The sequence below is a fragment of the Zalophus californianus genome, chromosome 16 (genome assembly GCF_009762305.2).
Source record: "Zalophus californianus isolate mZalCal1 chromosome 16, mZalCal1.pri.v2, whole genome shotgun sequence".
Taxonomy (NCBI): Eukaryota; Metazoa; Chordata; class Mammalia; order Carnivora; family Otariidae; genus Zalophus; species Zalophus californianus.
Genome location: NC_045610.1, coordinates 14,635,009 through 14,655,589, shown reverse-complemented (window position 1 = coordinate 14,655,589; position 20,581 = coordinate 14,635,009). Strand labels below are relative to the sequence as shown.

Sequence of the window (20,581 nt, the reverse complement as noted above, 5' to 3'; positions counted from 1 at the left end):
GCTCTTGCACCTGCGGTGCCAACAAATGCAGGAAGCAGATTAAACAAAAAGCATTTGGAAACAGGCGCAGTTCCACCTTCCTGCAACTGTTAGTATCCTCACAGGGATAACCCAGTGTCTAAAGAGGGATAACCTAGGGCATTACTAATGATTTTAACAATTTGGTGTGAAAACCCCAATATTCTAGAAAATGACAGAAAGGATAATCCTATAGGGAGGTAAAAAAAAATTAGGATCATTTTTTTAAACAGTGGACATTTCAAACACTGACCTCTAGCTTCCCTACTGCATTGTATAGAGGTATAGACTTCTACATGATAGGTCATTCAAACTTGACTGGGAGACACATTTCTTTCTTTCTTTTTTTTTTTTAAGATTTTATTTATTTATTTGTCAGAGAAAGAGAGAGCGAGAGCACAAACGGGGAGCGGCAGGCAGAGGAGAAGCAGGTCCCAGCTGAGCAGGGAGCCCGACGTGGGGCTTGATCCCAGGGCCCTGGGATCATGACCTGAGCCGAAGGCAGACGCTTAACCGATGAGCCACCCAGGTGCCCCTGGGAGACTTCTTTCAACCCAGCAGCACACCTAGTAGCAAAGTGCAGAAAGGACAGGCTGAGTTTTCAATGTGAGCCCATGTATCAGAAGCATCTGCAAACTGTTGTGGTTTCTGCACATGTCTCTACTGCTCTAGACACAGCAACATTTAAGGTGACTTGAAAGACCAAGTGCAACTAAGCCTTTGGGAGAGGAGCACCCAGAACACGCATATTGTATGGACAGGGGGTCAGAAAGCTGGAGGACCAGGTATCAGGCCCCCACAAATACTACAGGAGTACAGCGCCGAGCAATGTACACATAAACTTAACATGGAACCATGGCTCCAGCAAAAAGGTTGATCACTCTTGTGAAGGAACTTTGAGAATAAACAGATGCTATTCTATTACCACCTCTCAGTACAGCCCAGAAAAATTATTCAGTCTAACCAGTTCAGAAGTATTTTTCCTTTACCCACAATAGCACAGAGGACAAAGAGAAGTTGGTACAACAAATTATTATTATTTTTATTATTATGTTATGTTAATCACCATACATTACATCATTAGTTTTTGATGTATAGAACAAATTATTTTTTAAAACATTCTATTCCAGGGGCACCTGGGTGGCTTAGTCAGTTGGGCATCTGCCTTAGGCTCAGGTCATGAATCCCAGGACCCTGGGATCGAGTCCCGCATTGCATCGGGTTCTCTGCTCAGCAGGGAGTCTGCCTCTCCCTCCCTGTCTGCCCCTCCCCGCCGTTTGTGCACTCTCTCTCTCTCTCTAAATAAATAAAATCTTAAAAAACAAAAACAACAACAAAAACATTCTATTCCAGAAAATGTTCAAGCTTATTAAGCAGATGCAAAGTAGAGAGACTAGAATAATGACCTATTACCCAGCTTCAAAACTGACCAATATTCTACTGGTAATTTTAAAGCTAACACAGAACCTTTTACTGGAATGATCCCTGAATGTTACATATAAAAAGCCTGCAACTCCAAACAGCAATTTCTGTATTCCCCAATAACCCCAGGAAACAGCTTCTCTATGAAAGTATCAAACTAAACAGACTTCAATTTCAGTCCTTAAAGAATATCCAACAGAATAATTACATTTGCAAGGTGTTTCTACAGGTTATATTACCTGAACTTTTAATTCCCGAAAGACACACTTCTAATTCATTTATATATGCTGAGCAAGAATGTGTTGCACAAACCCAGAGAAAGGCTCCATGGTCACCAAAGTCAGCCTTCTAGGACTTTTTTTTTTTTTAAAGATTTTATTTATTTATTTAATAGAGAGAGAGACACAGCAAGAGAGTGAACACAAGCAGGGAGAATGGGAGAGGGAGAAGCAGGCTTCCCGCTGAGCAGGGAGCCAGACGTGGCGCTTGATCCCAGGACGCTGGGATCATAACCTGAGCTGAAGGCAGACGCTTAACAACTGAGCCACCCAGGCGCCCCAGGACTGTCTTATTTCACAACCATTTCCCATTCTGAAATAAGCATTTGGGGCAAACTTCAGGGAAACCAAGGCAGTACAGATTTAGTTCATTTGTGATCTACTAAAACCCATCATGTGCTGGAATTTGGAGAAGCTAAAGCAAAGTCTTTACTTACTGGTACTGTAACATCATCATAAAAACTCCAAGCTAAAGCCCATCTCATTGTCCGACCTTGACAGAACTCAGTGTAGGTAACTTTAGGAACCTGAAACCAACAAACATGTCATCTTATCAAACTGAAGTAATTCTACCAGTATGTTTTGGGTTGTTGCCTCATGTTAATTATGTGTTGGTTTTTCTTTTTATCAGTTAACAAACACTACTATCCCAAAACAGTTATGCATAGCTATCTAAATTATCTCCCAACAAAGTTGTGTTTTGTTTTGTTTTTTCTCTCCTAAAACATTAGAGAGAATTTAGAGTTCTGGTTTCAAAGTCCAAATATTCAAAACACCCAAAATAACACAGTTCTTCAAAGAACCACTGGTAAATGATTCAAATGGTTTTTTTCTTTTCTTTTCGGAAAGAGAGCCACCAAAGCCTGGCTAGATACAACTATGCAGTCTCCCTTTTGTCTCGGATTTTAGGGGAAAAAAAATGAAACCACTTTGTTGCTGTTAGAATTTTAAAAAAGAAAAGGTGTGATAGGGAAAACAGGATGGGTACAATGTCTGAGAGAAACCAGAAATCAGAAACTTGGTCTCTACCACTGACCACACATTTGACCCCCTTCTCTGAAAAGTCATCTGGTTTATGCTTACTTGTGCCCAAACACCATAAACTGGGAGCGGAGTCAAGGGGCAGTATTAATTTGCCACCTGCTTTTCAAAAGAGAAGCAAGGGGCTGAATTCATGTGGACTGCACCATAAAGGGAAGCAAACTTGCACGAGTATCATTCTAGTTCTAGCTGATCTTTGATAACTAGGTATGTGACCCAGAACAGGCCCCTAACGTATGTCAGTTTCTGCGATCATAAAGCAGTCAGATGTGGAGTGAGTGGCAGGCAGAACCAAGTGTTCTGATTTCTGGTATCTCTCTGACATTGTACCCATCTTGTTTGCCTCCATCTTTTCTCTAATTGTCAAAGAAGGCCTTTTAAAAATAATTTATAAAAAGCTTCTTTTACAAAATTAAAAAATAAAAACAAAACACATTTAGAGTTTTAAGGTATAAAGGAAAATTCCATACTCTAACTCCCATCCAAAGTAGATGTATCAGAATAGTATTGACAAAGACTTACCCCTTGTATGCGAAGTTCTTCCTTCAGAGGAGCCAAGCTGCATTTTTTCCCGAGCATACAGCTATACCACCTAGGGAAAAAAAATCAGAGAAGTAAAACACTGTTTACATGGTTACATTTTTAAATTAACCATTTTTCACATGAAAAAAATGGGAACTCACAGCAAAAAATTTTTGAGTTAAGTTATAAGTAACAATAACAAAAATTTTATTTAGACAAAGAGCAAACCTAGCAAAGGAAAACAAAGGCACCTGGGTGGCTCAGTCCATTAAGCGTCTGCCCTCAGCTCAGGTCATGATCCTGAGGTCCTGGGATCAAGTCCTGAGTCGGGCTCCCCGCTCAGTGGGGAGTCTGCTTCTCCCTCTGCCCCTCCCCCGCTGCTCGTGCTCTCTCTCTCACATAAATAAATAAAATCTTAAAAAAATAATAATAATAAAGTAAGGGAAAACAAGCCAAAAGCAACTTAAAAAAACCAAAAACCACTTAGCCTCTCCAATGATTCAGGGCTGTACATATTTGGAAAGAGAGTGAAAAAGAGAGACTCCCCTGTGACACTCAGAATAAAGGCCATTTGGCCTTTAGGACAGAAATTAGTTAATAAATAACAATAAAAACATGTATACCTGAAACTACTACAGTGTATGTCAAATTATACCTCAACTAAAAAAAGTATAAACACCCCCCATACCATCTTAATAAAAACTGTAAAATCTGGCATGTACCTATACTCTGAGATGGCCTCATCTGCAAATGATTTAAGGATATGTATTAGTGTTTCAAAAGAATATGAAGTCAATTTCTTCTATAGTAAACACAAATCTAGAAGAGGGAGTGGGGAGAAGATGGAATGAACTGGTTAAAAGGTAAAATAGAATTCAGCCTATGAAAGATTAACTACTATACATTCTATCATAAGCAACTAGGAAACCTGGCAAAATATATGTAACAGTTGTTTTTCAGACATAGGACAACTGCAGTGAAAACCTATAATCTCCAGGAGAGAAACCAGGTGAGTCCCATAATTGACAAAGCTTACTGCCTAAAGGAAATTTCCAAGCAGCAATACAGGGAAAGGAAACTCAGAGTCCAATAATCTTGAATTTTTGAGCAAGAGCCTGGATTTCAAAGGCCCAGGCAGTAAGGATTTGAAGAGCAAAATACAAGAGAGGAAGGACTTGCACAGAGAGAGAATTCTAGGCATCTGCAGAAAAGTTCCCTGGAATATTTTACAGAATAAGGATTTGCACTTGTGAGGTGGAACTCCATGAAACCAGGGAAAAAATTCCCAGAGGGGCCCCTGAGTGGCTCAATCGATTAAGCATCCAACTTTGATTTCCGCTCTGGTCATGATGTCAGGGTCCTGGGACCAAGCCCTGCGTTGGGCTACACGCTCAACAAGGAGTCTGCTTAAGGATTCTCTCCCCACCCCCAACTCTCTAAAATAAATATTAAAAAAAAAAAATCCCAAAAAGCAATAAGCTGAACAATTCCTGGAGTCCAGACATAGCTAGACTAGTTTGCAGTTCTACTGGCCAGAGCAGAAAGCCCTTGTTAATAAAAAGGGCATCTATCTAGTGGAGTCCTAGAAAGGATACTGCTTTGTAATGAGTCTAGAGGCTATTCTATATTTACCCTATTGAAGCTTAAAAGTAAAACTCAAAAGGCTCAAAGATCACAAGTAACTTAAGCATCAGAATCTGACATTCTTTAAAGGAACACGATGATACAGCACCCCAAAACATAAGTAAGATTTGCAATGTCTAGTATCCAATAAAAATAACCAGATATTAACAAAACATGGACATGGTGAGGAGCATGAGGGAAGATATAAAAACCAACCAAATGGAACTTTTAGACATGAAAATTATGATACCTAAAATGAAAAATTCACTGGATGGGATTAACAACATACCAGACTCTGCAAAAGAAAAGACCTGTGGAAGACACAGCAACAGAAACTATCCAAAATAAAGCACATGGGGGGAAAAAAGACTGGGAAAAAAAAACAACACACACACAGCACGACGTGACCTGTGGGACAGTATCAAGCAGCACACATTAAGTGGTGTTTCAGAAAAGGGGTATAATAATAATTAATTAGACTAGAAACAGTAACAAGAGAATCATAGTTTTCTTAAACATTTAAATCTTATATAAAATGTTTAAAGTATGACGACATTGGGAATGATATCCACCCTCCACTTCTATTCAAAAATCGTACTAGAGATTCTAGTCAGTACAAAAAAGTGGTAAAATGCATACAGACTGCAAAGAAAGAAAACTGTCTTTCTTAACAGAAGACATGACCATCTATGTAGAAATTTCTTTGAAATCTAGGGAAAAGCTACTAGAGTAAATGAATTCAGCAAGGTCACAGGATAAAAGCTCAATATAAAATCAACTGTATTTCCTTATAGTAGCAATACATAACTAGAAATTAAAATTTAAAAATTCAATTTACAATAGCTTCAAAATACATGAAATACTTAGGAATAAAATTAACACAATATGTGCAAGAAAACCATCAAACACTGCTGAAAGAATTCTAAGATCTAAATAAATGAAGAGCTATGCCATGTTGGGATGAAGATTTAACATTGGTAAGCTATCAGTTCTCTCCAATTTGATCTATAAAAATTGATAAAATCCCAACCAAAATCCCCGTAGGATTTTTCATAGAAATTGATAAACTGATTCTAAAATTTATACGGAAATGAAAGATTTCAAATAGCCACAACAATTTTTTGAAAAAGAACAACAAAACTGGAGGACTTACACTACTGAATTCAAGACTTATTATAAAGCTCTGATATTAAGACAATATGGTAATGGCATAAATATAGACATACAGATCAAGAGAATGGAATGTAGTCCAGAAACAGATTCACTTATATTATCAGTTGATTTTAAACCAAAGTACCCAAAGCTTACTTTTCAAAAGACACTGTTATAAAATTAAAAAGGCAAACCACAGACTGGGAGGAAATACTTGCAAAATACATCTGACAAAGGGCTTGTATCCAGCATATATAAGGAACTCCTAAACTTAGTAAGATTAATAAACAGATAAAAAGAGATACAGGGAGACTTCTAGTTTCTAGTCCAACATGTAAGAAGTCAGAAGTCAGTACACTGTTTAAAGTAAAAAACCTAACCATTTGAAAAACTAAAAACTCTTCCTACATCCATCACAGAGCAACTCAAAAGGAAAACAACTGCCTCTAAAATTAGACTACCAGGTGAATATAAAGAACCACAACTCACTAAACAGAAATCCAGGAGCAAACCACCATGGCAATCATTGCTAAGCTAGGGAAACCTGAATTGTAACTGAAAAATTGCTGGAGACGCAGCATTGACAAGTCTGAGAAATAAAAACCCCAGGAGGACTCCATCATCAGGACCCCAAACTTCTGTGAATTTTACCTCCAGGAGCTTGACCAGGTCCACAGTGAATATGGGAGAAAAAAATCTCTGTGCTTCCAGCAGGAAAAGAGAAAAAGGGGTAATTTTGAAATAGGCTAGAGCATCCTCTTCTTAACAAGGCCTGACCTCAAGAGAAACTAGTTAACCAGATCCTAGCCTGTTGGGGTATTATGAGAACCTAACTGACCTGGAGGAATGGCATCATCCAACTCCAGCCTACTTTAGCAATCCTGTCCCAACAAGGGAGAGGGGGAGGAGGTAAGGAGGGACTGAGAAGCATGTGTGAAGTTCACAATCCAGAGGCACAGACTCACTAAAAGACGGAGACCTACTCACAGGACATGTTTCCCCTCTCCCCACACCTCACCACCACATTACAAAGGCCTATTTATATTTACAGCAGTTCCTTCTACCCAGTATATTATGTCCTTCTATCAAGAAAAAATTACAGGGTGCCTGGGTGGCTCAGTTGGTTGAGCAACTGCCTTCGGCCCAGGTCATGATCCTGGAGTCCCGGGATCGAGTCCCACATCGGGCTCCCAGTTCAGCGGGGAGTCTGCTTCTCCCTCTGACCCTCTTCCCTCTCGTGCTTTCTATCTCTCATTCTCTCTCTCTCAAATAAATAAATAAAATCTTTAAAAAAAAAAGAAGAATTACAAAACATACTAAAAGGCAAAAAACAGTTTGAAGAGACAGAGCTAGCATCAGAACCATACATGGTAAGAGTGTTGGAGTTATCGGACTAGGAATTTAAAACAACTATGATTAAGACGCTAAGGGCTCAGGACGCCTGGGTGGTTCAGTTGGTTAAGTGTTGGCCTTAGGCTCAAGTCATGATCCCAGGGTCCTGGGACTGAGTCCTGCATCGGGCTCCTCGCTGAGCAGGGAGCCTGCTTCTCCCTCTGCCTGCCACATCCCCCTGCTTGTGCTCTCTCACTCTCTGACAAATAAAATCTTTAAAAAAAAAAAACACACACAAGATGCTAAAGGGCTCTAATGGATACAGCAGAGAGCATGAAAAAACAGATGGGCAATGTAAGCAGAGAGATGGAAATTCTAAAAAAGAACCAAAAAGAAATGCTAGAGATCAAAAACACTGTAACAGAAAGGAAGAATGCCTTTAATGGGCTCATCAGTAGACTGGACCCAGAGGAAGAAAGAATCTCTGAGTCTGAGGCTATCTCAATAAAACTGCCAAAAGTGAAAAGCAAAGAGTAAAGGCACAGGAAAACAAAACAAAACAAAAAAACACAATACAATATCCAGGAACTATGGGACAACTACAAAAGGTGTAAAGTATGTGTGACTGGAATTCCAGAAGAAAAAGAAAGGTGCAGAAAAAATATCTGAAACCATAATGGCTGAGAATTTCCACCAAGTTCATGTCAGACACCAAATCACAGATTCAGGAAGCTCAGAGATCACTGAGCAGGCAAAATGCCAAAAAAATTATACCTAAGACATATGATTTTCAAAATACAGAAAACCAAACAAAGAAAAAATCCTGAAAGAAGCCAGAGGGAAAAAGCTACACTATTTACAGAGGAACAAAGGAAAGAATTACATCAAACTTCTCTTAAGAACCATGCAAGCAAGAAGAGAGTGGAGTGAAATGTTTAAAACACTGAGAGGAAAAAACCCACCAACCTAGAATTCTATTCCTTGCAAAATGCCCTTCAAAAGTGAAGGCAAAATAAGACTTCCTCAAACAGAAATTGAGGGAATTTGTTGCCAGTTCCTTTTCTAGAGAACTTCTCTTGACATTTACAAGACCTTACAAGAAGAAAAATGGTATCGGGTCAGAAACTCAGATCTATATAAGAAAAATGGAGAACAAGGGAGAAGAAGAAATAAGTGAAGGTTTAAAAAAAAAACCTAAAAGTTATTTTTTTTTTCAAAAAATGATTTTATTTATTTATATGAGAGAGAGCACACACGCGAGCAGGGGAAGGGGTAGAGGGAGAAGCAGACTCTCTGCTGAGTGGGGAGCTCGATGCGGGACTCGATCCCAGGACCCCAGGATCATGACCTGAGCTGAAGGCAGACACTAACTGGCTGAGCCACCCAAGAGTCCCAAAACTTTTTATTTTTATTTTCACTGTTTTTCAAAACTTTTAAAATTTTTAATGGCTGTAACAGGTAACAGTTTGTTAAAAATAACAATACCAACAATGTATTTGATTATGTATGCTAATAAATATATACGTATAAATGAATGACAGCAAAGATATAAGGAACATGAAGGAATTTTTATATTTACAAGTTTTATCAAAATATAGCATATATAGTAAAATTATCCAATTTTAAGTATATAATTCAATGAGTTTTGACAAATGTGTATATTACCACCACCACAATCACGATATAGAACATTTACATCACCCTAAAAAGTTCCCTAGTGACCCACTGCAGTCTTTGCCCCCCTACCCCAGCCTCTAGTGGCCGCCGGTCATTCTGTCTTAATCGTTTTGCCTATTCCAGACTTTCACATAAATGCAATCACAGAGAATTTTTTTTTATCTGGCTTTGTATTTTTTTTTTTTTTAAAGATTTTATCCATTTGACAGAGACAGAGATAGCAAGAGCAGGAACACAAGCAGGGGGAGTGGGAGAGGGAGAAGCGGGCCTCCCTGCGAGGAGGGAGCCCGATGTGGGACTCGATCTCAGGACCCCGGGATCATGACCTGAGCTGAAGGCAGACGCCCAACAAATGAGCCACCCAGGCGCCCCTCTGGCTTTGTATTGTAAGTACACTGGCAGTTGGTTCCAACTTAATACATTAAATAATAGAAATAAAAATCTCATTGTTTATAGAAGTATGAGAAATACTATTATATTGCTATAGAAATAGTTTGCACTAACCAATATTTTGTTTTCATTGTTTGTGGATTTAACAATAGGTGACTGCCCCTATTTTTGTTTAGTCAATCAGTTTTCCCTTTGAAAAGACAAATTATTGTTTAACCTAAACTACTTTAAACAAACCTGGGTAAATTTACTTATAGCATAATCAATTTCATTTGGTGGCTTTAAAATGTTTGGGACAAAAACAATATGCTCCCTTTAAGAAGACAGTAGAGAACTCATTATTTCAACAGAGAAATCATTAACCAGGAATTAAAAGCCTTTGGTACGTTAGGAACAAGATGGAAAAAAGAAATTAAGAGCAATTAGTGCTCACACAGTAACCATATAAAATAGGTTAACACCTTTCCTTTAAAATTAGCATTCCTGAACATATTAGATCAGAATCACCAGAAACCAAGAAACAGCCCAGAACAAAGACAAAAGAAAGATAGTATACATTTCCTCAGGAGATGAAGGAAAGTAAATATTTATATAAGTAAGTCTTCTCACAGTTAAATATGTCCTTGGTAGTTAACAATAGCTTGGTAGAGTTCACATTTCTTTTAACCTTGCTGTAAGCTGAATACTATATTGGAATCTTTTAAGATTTAATCTCATCAATAACTTTTCTGCAGCATTTATATTTCTTAAAGGAAAAGCAGAAGGGCGCCTGGGTGGCTCAGTCATTAAGCCTCTGCCTTCGGCTCGGGTCATGATCCCAGGGTCCTGGGATGGAGTCCCATATTGGGCTTCCTGCTCAGTGGGATGCCTGCTTCTCCCTCTTCCACTCCCCCTGCTTGTGTTCCTGCTCTTGTGCTCACTCGCTCTCTCTTTCAAATAAGTTATAAATAAAATCTTAAAAAAAAAAAAGTAACAGGGTGTATTAAAATTCTGAGTTGACTTCACTTCAGAAAATGCCTACCCATTAGATCCTAGCTACTCTCAACAGGCATCTTGTGACAACTAATCAAAATGCAAGTAGAAAAAAAAAATGAACAAAAGGAAAATCTAGTTACCCAGGAGACTCTGAACCCATTACACTATTTTAATGATGAAAGTAGCACTCTAGTCATTACAGCATTTAGTAACTCCTCTGAGACAGTAGCTTTCAAGAAAAATTATTTTGAAATAATTTCAAGTGTACAGAAGAGTTGCAAGATTAGTACAAACGATTCCAGTATACTCTTCACCCAGATTCATCAATCAACATTTTCCTCCATTTGCTTGCTCTGTGTTTTTTTAAAACCAATTGAGAGTTAGCATCATCATGCCCCTTTCACCCTAAATATTTTGGCACGTACATTTTAAAAACAAGGACATTCTCCCACATAACCACAGAACAATTATCAAATTGAGAAAATTTAACACTTGCATAGTACTATTTATATTGGGAATACAGTCCATTTTCAAATGTCACCAATTATCCCTATAATGTCCTTCATGGCAATTTTCTCCCCCGATACAAGATCCAATCTAAGATCCTGCATTTCATTTCTGTGTCAAGTCTCTTTAGTCTCCTTCAATCCTGAACAGTTCCTCATTCAGCCTTTTTTTTTTTCATGACCTTTATATTTCTGGAGAAATATTTTACAAAACCCTTCCAAGTTGGTTTGTCTGAAGTTTCCTCAGAGTTAGGTTGAAGCTATACACAATGGGCATAAAGAGCAGAGTGCTATTGTGTCCTTCTGGGTGCAGCGCATCAGAAAGGTGATCACCCGCTCAAGGTGGAATCCCCCAGGCTTCTCTACTGTAAGGTTACCATATTTCTTTGTGATTATAAGTCATCTGTGGGGAGATACTCTGAAACTATTAACATCCTGTTTCTCTTCAAATTTTCCACTGTTGATCTTCCATGAATCAATTATTAAAATAATGATGGCAGGGGCGCCTGGGTGGCTCAGGCGGTTAAGCAGCTGCCTTTGGCTCAGGTCATGATCCCAGGGTCCTGGGATCGAGTCCTGCATTGGGCTCCCTGCTCGGCGGGGAGCCTGCTTCTCCCTCTCCCTCTGCCTGCCTCTCTGCCTGCCTCTCTGCCTACTTGTACTATCTCTGGCAAATAAATAAATAAAACCTTTAAAAAAATAAAAAATAAAATAAAATAATGGCCAAATGGTGATTTTTCTAACTTTATTCTTTCTACATGTATTAGTTGGCATTCTACTATAACAACTTTTCCTCTCTCCTCTTTGCTTATTTTATTTAATGGCTTAAAACCCATTATTGTCATTATTTATTATGAAAATCATATTGTCTCCACCCCAAAACTGCTAGAACTCATACAGGAATTCAGTAAAGTGGCAGGATATAAAATGCACAGAAATCAGTGGCATTCCTATACACCAACAAGAAGACAGAAGAGAGAGAAATTAAGGAGTCGATCCCATTTACAATTGCACCCAAAACATAAGATACCTAGGAATAAATCTAACCAAAGAGGCAAAGAATTTGTACTCAGAAAACTATAAAATACTCATGAAACAAATTGAGGAAGACACAAAGAAATGGAAAAACGTTCCATGCTCATGGATTGGAAGAACAAATATTGTGAAAATGTCAATGCTACCTAGAGCAATCTACACATTCAATGCAATCCCCATCAAAATACCATCCACTTTTTTCAAAGAAATGGAACAAATAATCCTAATATTTGTATGGAACCAGAAAAGACCCCGAATAGCCAGAGGAATGCTGAAAAAGAAAAGTAAAGCTGGCAGCATCACAATTCCGGACTTCAAGCTCTATTACAAAGCTGTCATCATCAAGACAGTATGGTAGTGGCACAAAAACAGACACATAGATCAATGGAACAGAAGAGAGAGCCCAGAAATGGACCCTCAACTCTATGGTCAACTCATCTTTGACAAAGCAGGAAAGAATATCCAGTGGAAAAAAGACAGTCTCTTCAACAAACGGTGTTGGGAAAATTGGACAGCCACATGCAGAAGAATGAAACTGGACCATTTCCTTACACCACACACAAAAATAGACTCCAAATGGTTGAAAGACCTCAATGTGAAACAGGAGTCCATCAACATCCTAAAGGAGAACACAGGCAGCAACCTCTTCGACCTCAGCCGCAGCAACTTCTTCCTAGAAACATCGCCAAAGGAAAGGGAAGCAAGGGCAAAAATGAACTATTGGGACCTCATCAAGATAAAAAGCACAGCAAAAGAAACAGTCAACAGAACCAAAAGACAACCGACAGAATGGGACAAGATACTTGCAAACGACATATCAGATAAAGGGCTAGTATCCAAAATCTATAAAGAACTTATCAAACTCAACACCCAAAGAACAAATGATCCAATCAAGAAATGCGCAGAAGACATGAACAGACATTTTTCCAAAGAAGACATCCAAATGGCCAACAGACACACGAAAAAGTGCTCAACATCGCTCGGCATCAGGGAAATCCAAATCAAAACCTCAATGAGATATCACCTCACACCAGTCAGAATGGCTAAAATTAACAAGTCAGGAAATGATAGATGTTGGCGGGGATGTGGAGAAAGGGGAACCCTCCTACACTGTTGGTGGGAATGCAAGCTGGTGCAGCCACTCTGGAAAACAGTATGGAGGTTCTTCAAAAAGTTGAAAATAGAGCTACCATACGATCCAGCAATGGCACTATGGGGTATTTACCACAAAGATACAAATGTAGGGATCCGAAGGGGTACGTGCACCCCAATGTTTATAGCAGCAATGTCCATAATAGCCAAACTGTGGAAAGAGCCAAGAAGTCCATCGACAGATGAATGGATAAAGAAGAAGTGGTATATATACACAATGGAATTATTATGCAGCCATCAAAAGGAATGAGATCTTGCCATTTGCAACGACATGGATAGAACTGGAGAGTGTTATGCTGAGCGAAATAAGTCAATCAGAGAAAGACATGTATCACATGACCTCACTGATATGAGGAATTCTTAATCTCAGGAAACAAACTGAGGGTTCCTGGAGTGGTGGGGGGGGAGGCATGGGGCAGCTGGGTGATAGACACTGGGGAGGGTATGTGCTATGGTGAGCGCTGTGAATTGTGCAAGACTGTTGAATCACAGATCTGTAACTCTGAAACAAATAATACAGTGTATGTTTAAAAAAAAAAAAAGAAGATAGCAGGAGGGGAAGAATGAAGGGGACTAAATCGGAGGGGTAGACAAACCATGAGAGACGATGGACTCTGAAAAACAAACTGAGGGTTCTAGAGGGGAGGGGGGTAGGGGGATGGGTTAGCCTGGTTAAAGAGAGCACGTTCTGCATGGAGCACTGGGTGTTATGCACAAACAATGAATCATGGAACACTACATCAAAAACTAATGATGTAATGTATGGTGATTAACATAACAATAAAAAATTAAAAAAAGAAGAAGAAGATAGCAGGAGAGGAAGAATGAAGGGGAAAATCGGAGGGGGAAATGAACCATGAGAGATGATGGACTCTGAAAAACAAACTGAGGGTTCTAGAGGGGAGGGGGGCGGGAGGATGGGTTAGCCTGGTGATGGGTATTAAAGAGGGCACGTTCTGCATGGAGCACTAGGTGTTATACGCAAATAATGAATCATGGAACACTACATCAAAAACTAATGATATAATGTATGGTGATTAACGTAATAAAAAAAAGAAAATCATATTGTCACAGATTTGGCTTGAACTGGCTCCTATATCCTTTTGACATGTCGTATTTTGAGCACTTGCTTATTTTTTGGTATTATAAGACATTCCAGGCTCTTAAACTTACCTTTACCCAGCACTGGAATCACCCATTTCTCCAAGGGGCCTGGTTCTTTTTAGTGGGGATTGGTTATTTTATATTTATTTACTTTTTAAAAGATTATTTATTTGAGAGAGAGAGAGCGAGCAAACGAGCATGAGCAGAGGGAGGGGCAGAGGGAAAAGCAGACTCCTCACTGAGCAGGGAGCCCCAATGCGGGGCCCAATCCCAGGACCCTGAGATCATGACCTGAGCCGAAGGCAGACGCTTAGCCGACTGAGCCACCCAGGCACCCCGGGATTGGTTATTTTAAAACACCAAATCTTAATCTGAAGTGTAATGTAGAAAAACAGATAGAAGCAGAGGTTTGGCATGTTAAGTGGCAATGAGCATAGTCTAAAAACTTCTCTAGCTGTAGAACCTAACATTTTGCTGCCTATAACAAATTACCAGAATAAATGCCCCTAAGTATGCAGCAGAGTAGCCCTAATGTCTATCCAGTCTCAAAATTTTATATTTAAAGTACCGTAAATTACAAATCCACATGGCTAAAAATAAACTTTCATTCTATGTTTTTCTTAAAAAAGTAAATTCACACACATTTTTACATGTGCAAGAAACACTATAACAAGATTCTCCAAGAGTGGGGCCAAGGCTTTTCATTCTTTGGTATTTCTTTCTATTTAAACATTTTTTTACATTTTATTTATTTATTTGAGAGAGAGAGCGCATGAGTGTGGGGATGGGCAGAGAGACAGGGAGAAGCAGACTCCCCACTGAGTATGGAGCCCGATGCAGGGCTTGATAAGGGCTCAATTGCTGGATGCTGAGACCACGACCTGAGCCAAAGTTAGACACTTAACCAACTGAGCCACCCAGGCGCCCCTTGGTATTCCTTTTTGTAATTGCCTGATGAACTAAAAATACATGTTTTATTGTAACAACTCTCTTCTCTGACCGCTTAAAGTAGAACCAGTGACTACCTACTATAGGTGGATATGCCATAAAAACAGATACAGCTAGCTCGTCATGGCATGAGCAACTGGATTCAACCTTTTCTCCCTAAGACCTGAGCAGTCACCAATCAACAACGCTCTGCCACATCAAACTTGAAAGGAATTAAACTATGATACATAAATTAAGGTGATGAAAAGCACATAAACTGATTCATTAAAAAAAAAAATCATATAGTAGCCCCTCATCCTTCAAGCTGCTTATTCTTCATCCTCCTACTTGAGTAGGAAGAAAAAAATCAAAATACAGCATCTGTCTCCTGTGGAGCTCACAATTAAGAAATACTTTTAGGTTTAAATTGAGAAAAAAGCTCTTCTACCTGGAGAATAGGCTGGTATACTATCTGTCCCCTAATACATTTCTACATCCTGTATCTGTGTAGTGAGTTGGTACACTGGAGCAAGGGGTGCATTTCTTTCTAATGACACCCAAAAAACACTTTTATTGATTTGCAACCCTACAATGGGTCCCAATCAAAGATGAAACCAGAGGTCAAAGACAGCCATTCACAATAGTCTCATTAGATTTATCTGTAGCAGTTCAGTAACAAACGAGAAGTGGTATGTTTTTTGTAACAATGAGAAAAAGAATAAATATAATGCCCAATTATAAGGAATTACTTAATTATGGACTGTTGTCAAGCTATTTAAAATTACTGCTATGCACATACCATTAACCACAAAGAAACAAAGGAATGAAAAAAATAAAGTTAAAAACAAAAGCAGAAGACAAAATTATTGGTATTCATGATTACAACTGTGGGAATGAAAAAAGGGGAAATTGGCAGGAAATGCACCCAAAATAAGTTCATAGTGTGTCAAAGTGCTGAGATCAATGTTTTCTTCATTTTCTAATTTTCTCTAAGGGTGATTATTTTAAAAAGATTAAAATTATAGGGGCACCTGGGTGGCTCAATCAGTTAAGCATCCAACTCTTGGTTTTGGCTCAGGTCATGATCTCTGGGTTGTGAGATCAAGCCCCATGTCAGGCTCCACACTCAATGGGGAGTCTGCTTGAGAGACTGTCTCTCTCTCTCCATCCCTCCCCTGACTCGTGCACACTCTCTCTAAAATAAATAAATAAATCTTTTTTTTTAAAGGAAAGATAAAATTATAAAAAATAGTAGTAACATCTAATATTTAGATAGCACTTCAGTTTACATGTACATTCATATGTAATTTCTCTTTATTCTCTGAACAACTAACTGTAGGAGGTATTATCCCAATCTCATAGACAAGAAAAATCAAGTGGCTTACCCTTTTATAAAGACAAGTCAAAGTTTATAGGAAAATGGAGTCTTTCAGCTGAAGAACTGATTAAAAGCCCAGTTATAAAATCTACAATTATTCCCTGCAACTATTACTTATAGTACCCCATAACTATACTAGCACCTACTTTAAAAAAACAAGAGGGGAGGGGTGCCTGGGTGGCTCAGTCAGTTAAACATATGCCTTTGGCTCAGGTCATGATCCCAGGATCCTGGGTTCCAGCCCTGCATCGGGCTCCCTGCTCAGCGGGGAGCCTGCTTCTCCCTCCCTCTGCACCCCCCCATGCTTGCTCTCTCTCTCTCTCACTCTCAAATAAATAAATAAAATCTTAAAAATAAAAAAATAAACAGAAGGGGAGGGGGAGTTCTTTATTAAAATAACATAACAAAGTACTTGCAACATCCTTTCAACACAGTGGACCACACATGTAAATCTACTGAATTCCTACAACAGTTAAGATGATCCTCTTTGATATTCATTATATCAAATATGTGTTCATTTAATTCTATGACCCACTATTATTATCCCATTTTACCAATAAGAAAACAAAATTTAAGTCAAAGAATTACATTCAAAAGGCACAGATTATTCGATTTATTGCCCATCACCAAATATGTAGAGTATATACAGACCCAAGAAGTATCTACCATCTGGTAGGGGGTAGGGATTAGAAAGGAAAAAGCAAAAAGAGGAAAAATGGTAAAATCTGTATTAAGTTAGAACTTTGCAGATACAGGGGCGCCTGGGTGGCTCAGTCATTAAGCGTCTGCCTTCGGCTCAGGTCATGATCCCAGGGTCCTGGGATCGAGCCCCACATTAGGCTCCCTGCTCGGCGGGAAGCCTACTTCTCCCTCTCCTGCTCCCGCTCCCTCTGCTTGTGTTCCCTCTCTCACTGTGTCTCTGTCAAATAAATAAAATCTTAAAAAAAAAAAAAAAAAGAACTTTGCAGATACAGATCTCTGGTTCCTGGAAAAATCGTAAAATAACTGCCATAAAGGGCATCAGCTTCAGACCTAATAACCAATGACAAGACTGGAATTAAGGCCATGAGGAGTCTGACCAAGTCTGCTGATCTATTTAGAAGCTTTGGTGAGTGAGTCTCTAAAAAAGAAAATGCTATGAAGTAAGCTCAAGTCACAGGCACAAAACATGAAAGGTAAGGATGACAAGCACTTATAAATCTTCATCAGCACTAGAAAGGCTATCTACTCAGAAGTCTAGCCACATGCTGGAGCTGCAGCTGCCGCAGAGGGTGGTGGGAAGAGTACTAGACCAGAATCAGGAGATCCAGGTCCCGAGCTTCTAATCTGTAAAACTAAGATACTGGATAACTTTACCTCCCAAGAGCCTCCCGGCTGTAAAATTCTTTAAGGTACACAACCACACTGCAGGTGCTGCTGAGCATGACTTAGGTGAGGCATGAATTGTAACAGGGAGATGAGGCATCTTGAGTGCCACCACTGAGATCAGTCCAACAAATTTAACTGATTTCACCCCATGTTACAAATTCTGCTTAGTTCCTACACTTTTTCAGTAATAAGAAGAAAAAAATTCTAGAGGGATAAGCAGCAGATGGTAGGGTTAAAATACTTGTTTTTAGTCACTTATTCAGAGCTTCAAAATATAGGCATACCTCATTTTTTGTGCCTTCTTTTATTGCACTTCACAGATTTTTCTTTTTTTTAACAAATTGAAATTTGGGGCAATCCTGCATTGAGCAACTCTACTGACACCATTTTCCCAATAGCCGTTGCTCAATTTGTGTCTCTGTGTCACATTTTGGTAAATCTCCCAGTATTTCAAACGTTTTCATTATTATAGTATTTGTTATGATGGTCTGTGATAGTACTACTGTAATTATTTTGGGGTGTCACAAATCACACCCACGTAAAATGGTGAACTTGATCAGTGAATGTTTTGTGTGTTTGACTGCTCTACCAACCAGCTGTTCTCCCATCCCTCTCCCTCTCTTCTCTATTCCCTGAAACACTATGATACTGAAATTAGGCCAATTAACAATCCTACAACAGCCTCGAAGTGTTCAAATGAAAGGGGGGTCCACTTCTCTCACTTTCAATCAAACGCTAGAGGTGATTAAGCTCAGTGAGGAAGGCATGTCAAAAGGCAAGATAGGCCAAAAGCTAGGCCTCTTGTGACTGTTAGCCAAGTTGTGAATGCAAAGAAAAATTTCTTGAAGGAAATTAGAAGTGCTACCCTAGTGAACACATTAATGATAAGAAAGCAAAACAGTTTGCTGATATAGAGAAAGTTTTAGTGGTCTGGATAGACAATCACACCAGCTGCAACATTCTCTTAAACCAAAGGCTAATCTAGAGTTGGGTCCTATTTCTCTTCAATTCTATGAAGGTTGAGAAAGGTGAGGAAGCTGCCAAGAAAAGCTTGAGGCTAGCAGAGGTTCATTCATGAGGTTTTAAGGAAAGAAGCCATCTTCAGAACATAAAAATGCAAGGTGAAGCGGCAAGTGCTGATGCAGAAGTTGCAGCAAGTTATCCTGAAGATTTAGCTAAGATCATTAATGAAGGTGACTACATTAAACAATAGATGTTCCATGTAGATGAAACAATCTTATATTGAAACAAGATGTCATCTAGGGCTTTCATAGCTAGAGAGCTTCAAAGGACAGGATGACTCTCTTGTTAGGGGCCAATGCAGCTGAGTGATTTAAGTTGAAGCCAATGCTCACTGAACATTCAGAAAATCCTAGGGCCCTTAAGAATTATGCTAAATTTACTCTGCTTGAGCTCTATAAATGGAACAAAAGCCTGGGTGACAACACAATGTTTACAACATAGTTTACTGAATATTTTAAGCCCACCATTGAGACCTAGTGCTCAGAATAAAAGATTCCTTTCAAAATATTGCTGCTCACTGACAATGCACCTCATCACCCAAGAGCCCTGATGGAGACGCACAATGAGATAAATGATGTTTTCATGCCTGCTAACACAACATCCACTCTGCAGCCCGTGGATCAAGCAGTAATTTTGACTTTCAAATCTTATATTTATGAAATACCTTTCATAAAGCTCTAGCTGCCATAGATAGTGATTCCTCTCATGGATCTGGACAAAGTATACGGAATACCTTCTGGAAAGGCTTCACCATTCTAGATGCCATTAAGAACATTTGGGATTCACAGAAAGAGGTCAAAATAACAACATTAACAAAAGTTTGGAATGAAGCCGATTCCATCCCACATGAATGACTTTTGGGGCCTTAAGACTTTAGTGGAGGAAGAGATGTGGTGGAAATCGCAAGAGAATCAGAATTAGAAGTAGAACTTGAAGATGTGACTCAATAGCTGCAATCTCATGATAAAACTTGAATGGATGAGGAGATGCTTTTTGTGGATGAGCAAAGAAAGTAGCTTCTTGAGCTAGAATCTATTCCTAGTGAAGATGCTATGAAGACTGTTGAAATAACAACAAAGGATTTAGAATTTTACATAAACTTAGTATAGAAGTGGCAGCAGGGTTTGAGAGAATTGACTCTAATTTTGAAAGAAGTTCTGCTGTGAGTGGAATGTTATCAAACAGCATCACATTCTACAAAGAAATGGTGTGAAAGAGTCAATGCAGCAATCTTCATTGTTGTCTTATTTAAAGAAACTGCCACAGCCACTCCAACTTTCAGCCACCACCAGTGAGCGGCCATCAACACCAAGACAAAATTCCCCCACCAGCAGAGCTTACAACTCATTGAAAGCTTAAATGAGAGTCAGCATTTTTTAGCAATGAAGTATTTTTAATAAGGTCTGTACATTTTTTTAGATATAATGCTACTGCACATTTACTAGACTATAGTATGTGCATGTAACATATGTACCAGGAAACCATTCATTTAACTTGTTTCATATTGCAATATTCACTTCATTGCTGTGGTCTAGAACCAAATCCACAGTATCTCCAAGGTATGGCTGCATACAGTTTTCACAGCATTCTAAAATTTGAGAGTTGCAGAGTGGTACAAACATTATGTCAACTATAAAAATATGTAGGAGGACACGAAC

General features: G+C 39.0%; 1 protein-coding gene across 2 annotated transcripts in view; it reads right to left on the bottom strand.

Annotated features, from left to right (window-relative positions):
• METTL16 (methyltransferase like 16) overlaps positions 1-20,581 on the bottom strand; it is a 73,685-nt gene that overhangs the window by 11,243 nt on the left and 41,861 nt on the right. For both annotated transcript variants that reach the window (XM_027625846.1, XM_027625847.1), the window contains exons 7-8: positions 3,282-3,351; positions 2,156-2,245 (exon numbers count right to left, since the gene is read on the bottom strand). In XM_027625846.1, coding sequence (XP_027481647.1) covers positions 2,156-2,245; positions 3,282-3,351 — 160 coding nt within the window. The remainder of the gene's footprint in view (positions 1-2,155; positions 2,246-3,281; positions 3,352-20,581) is intronic.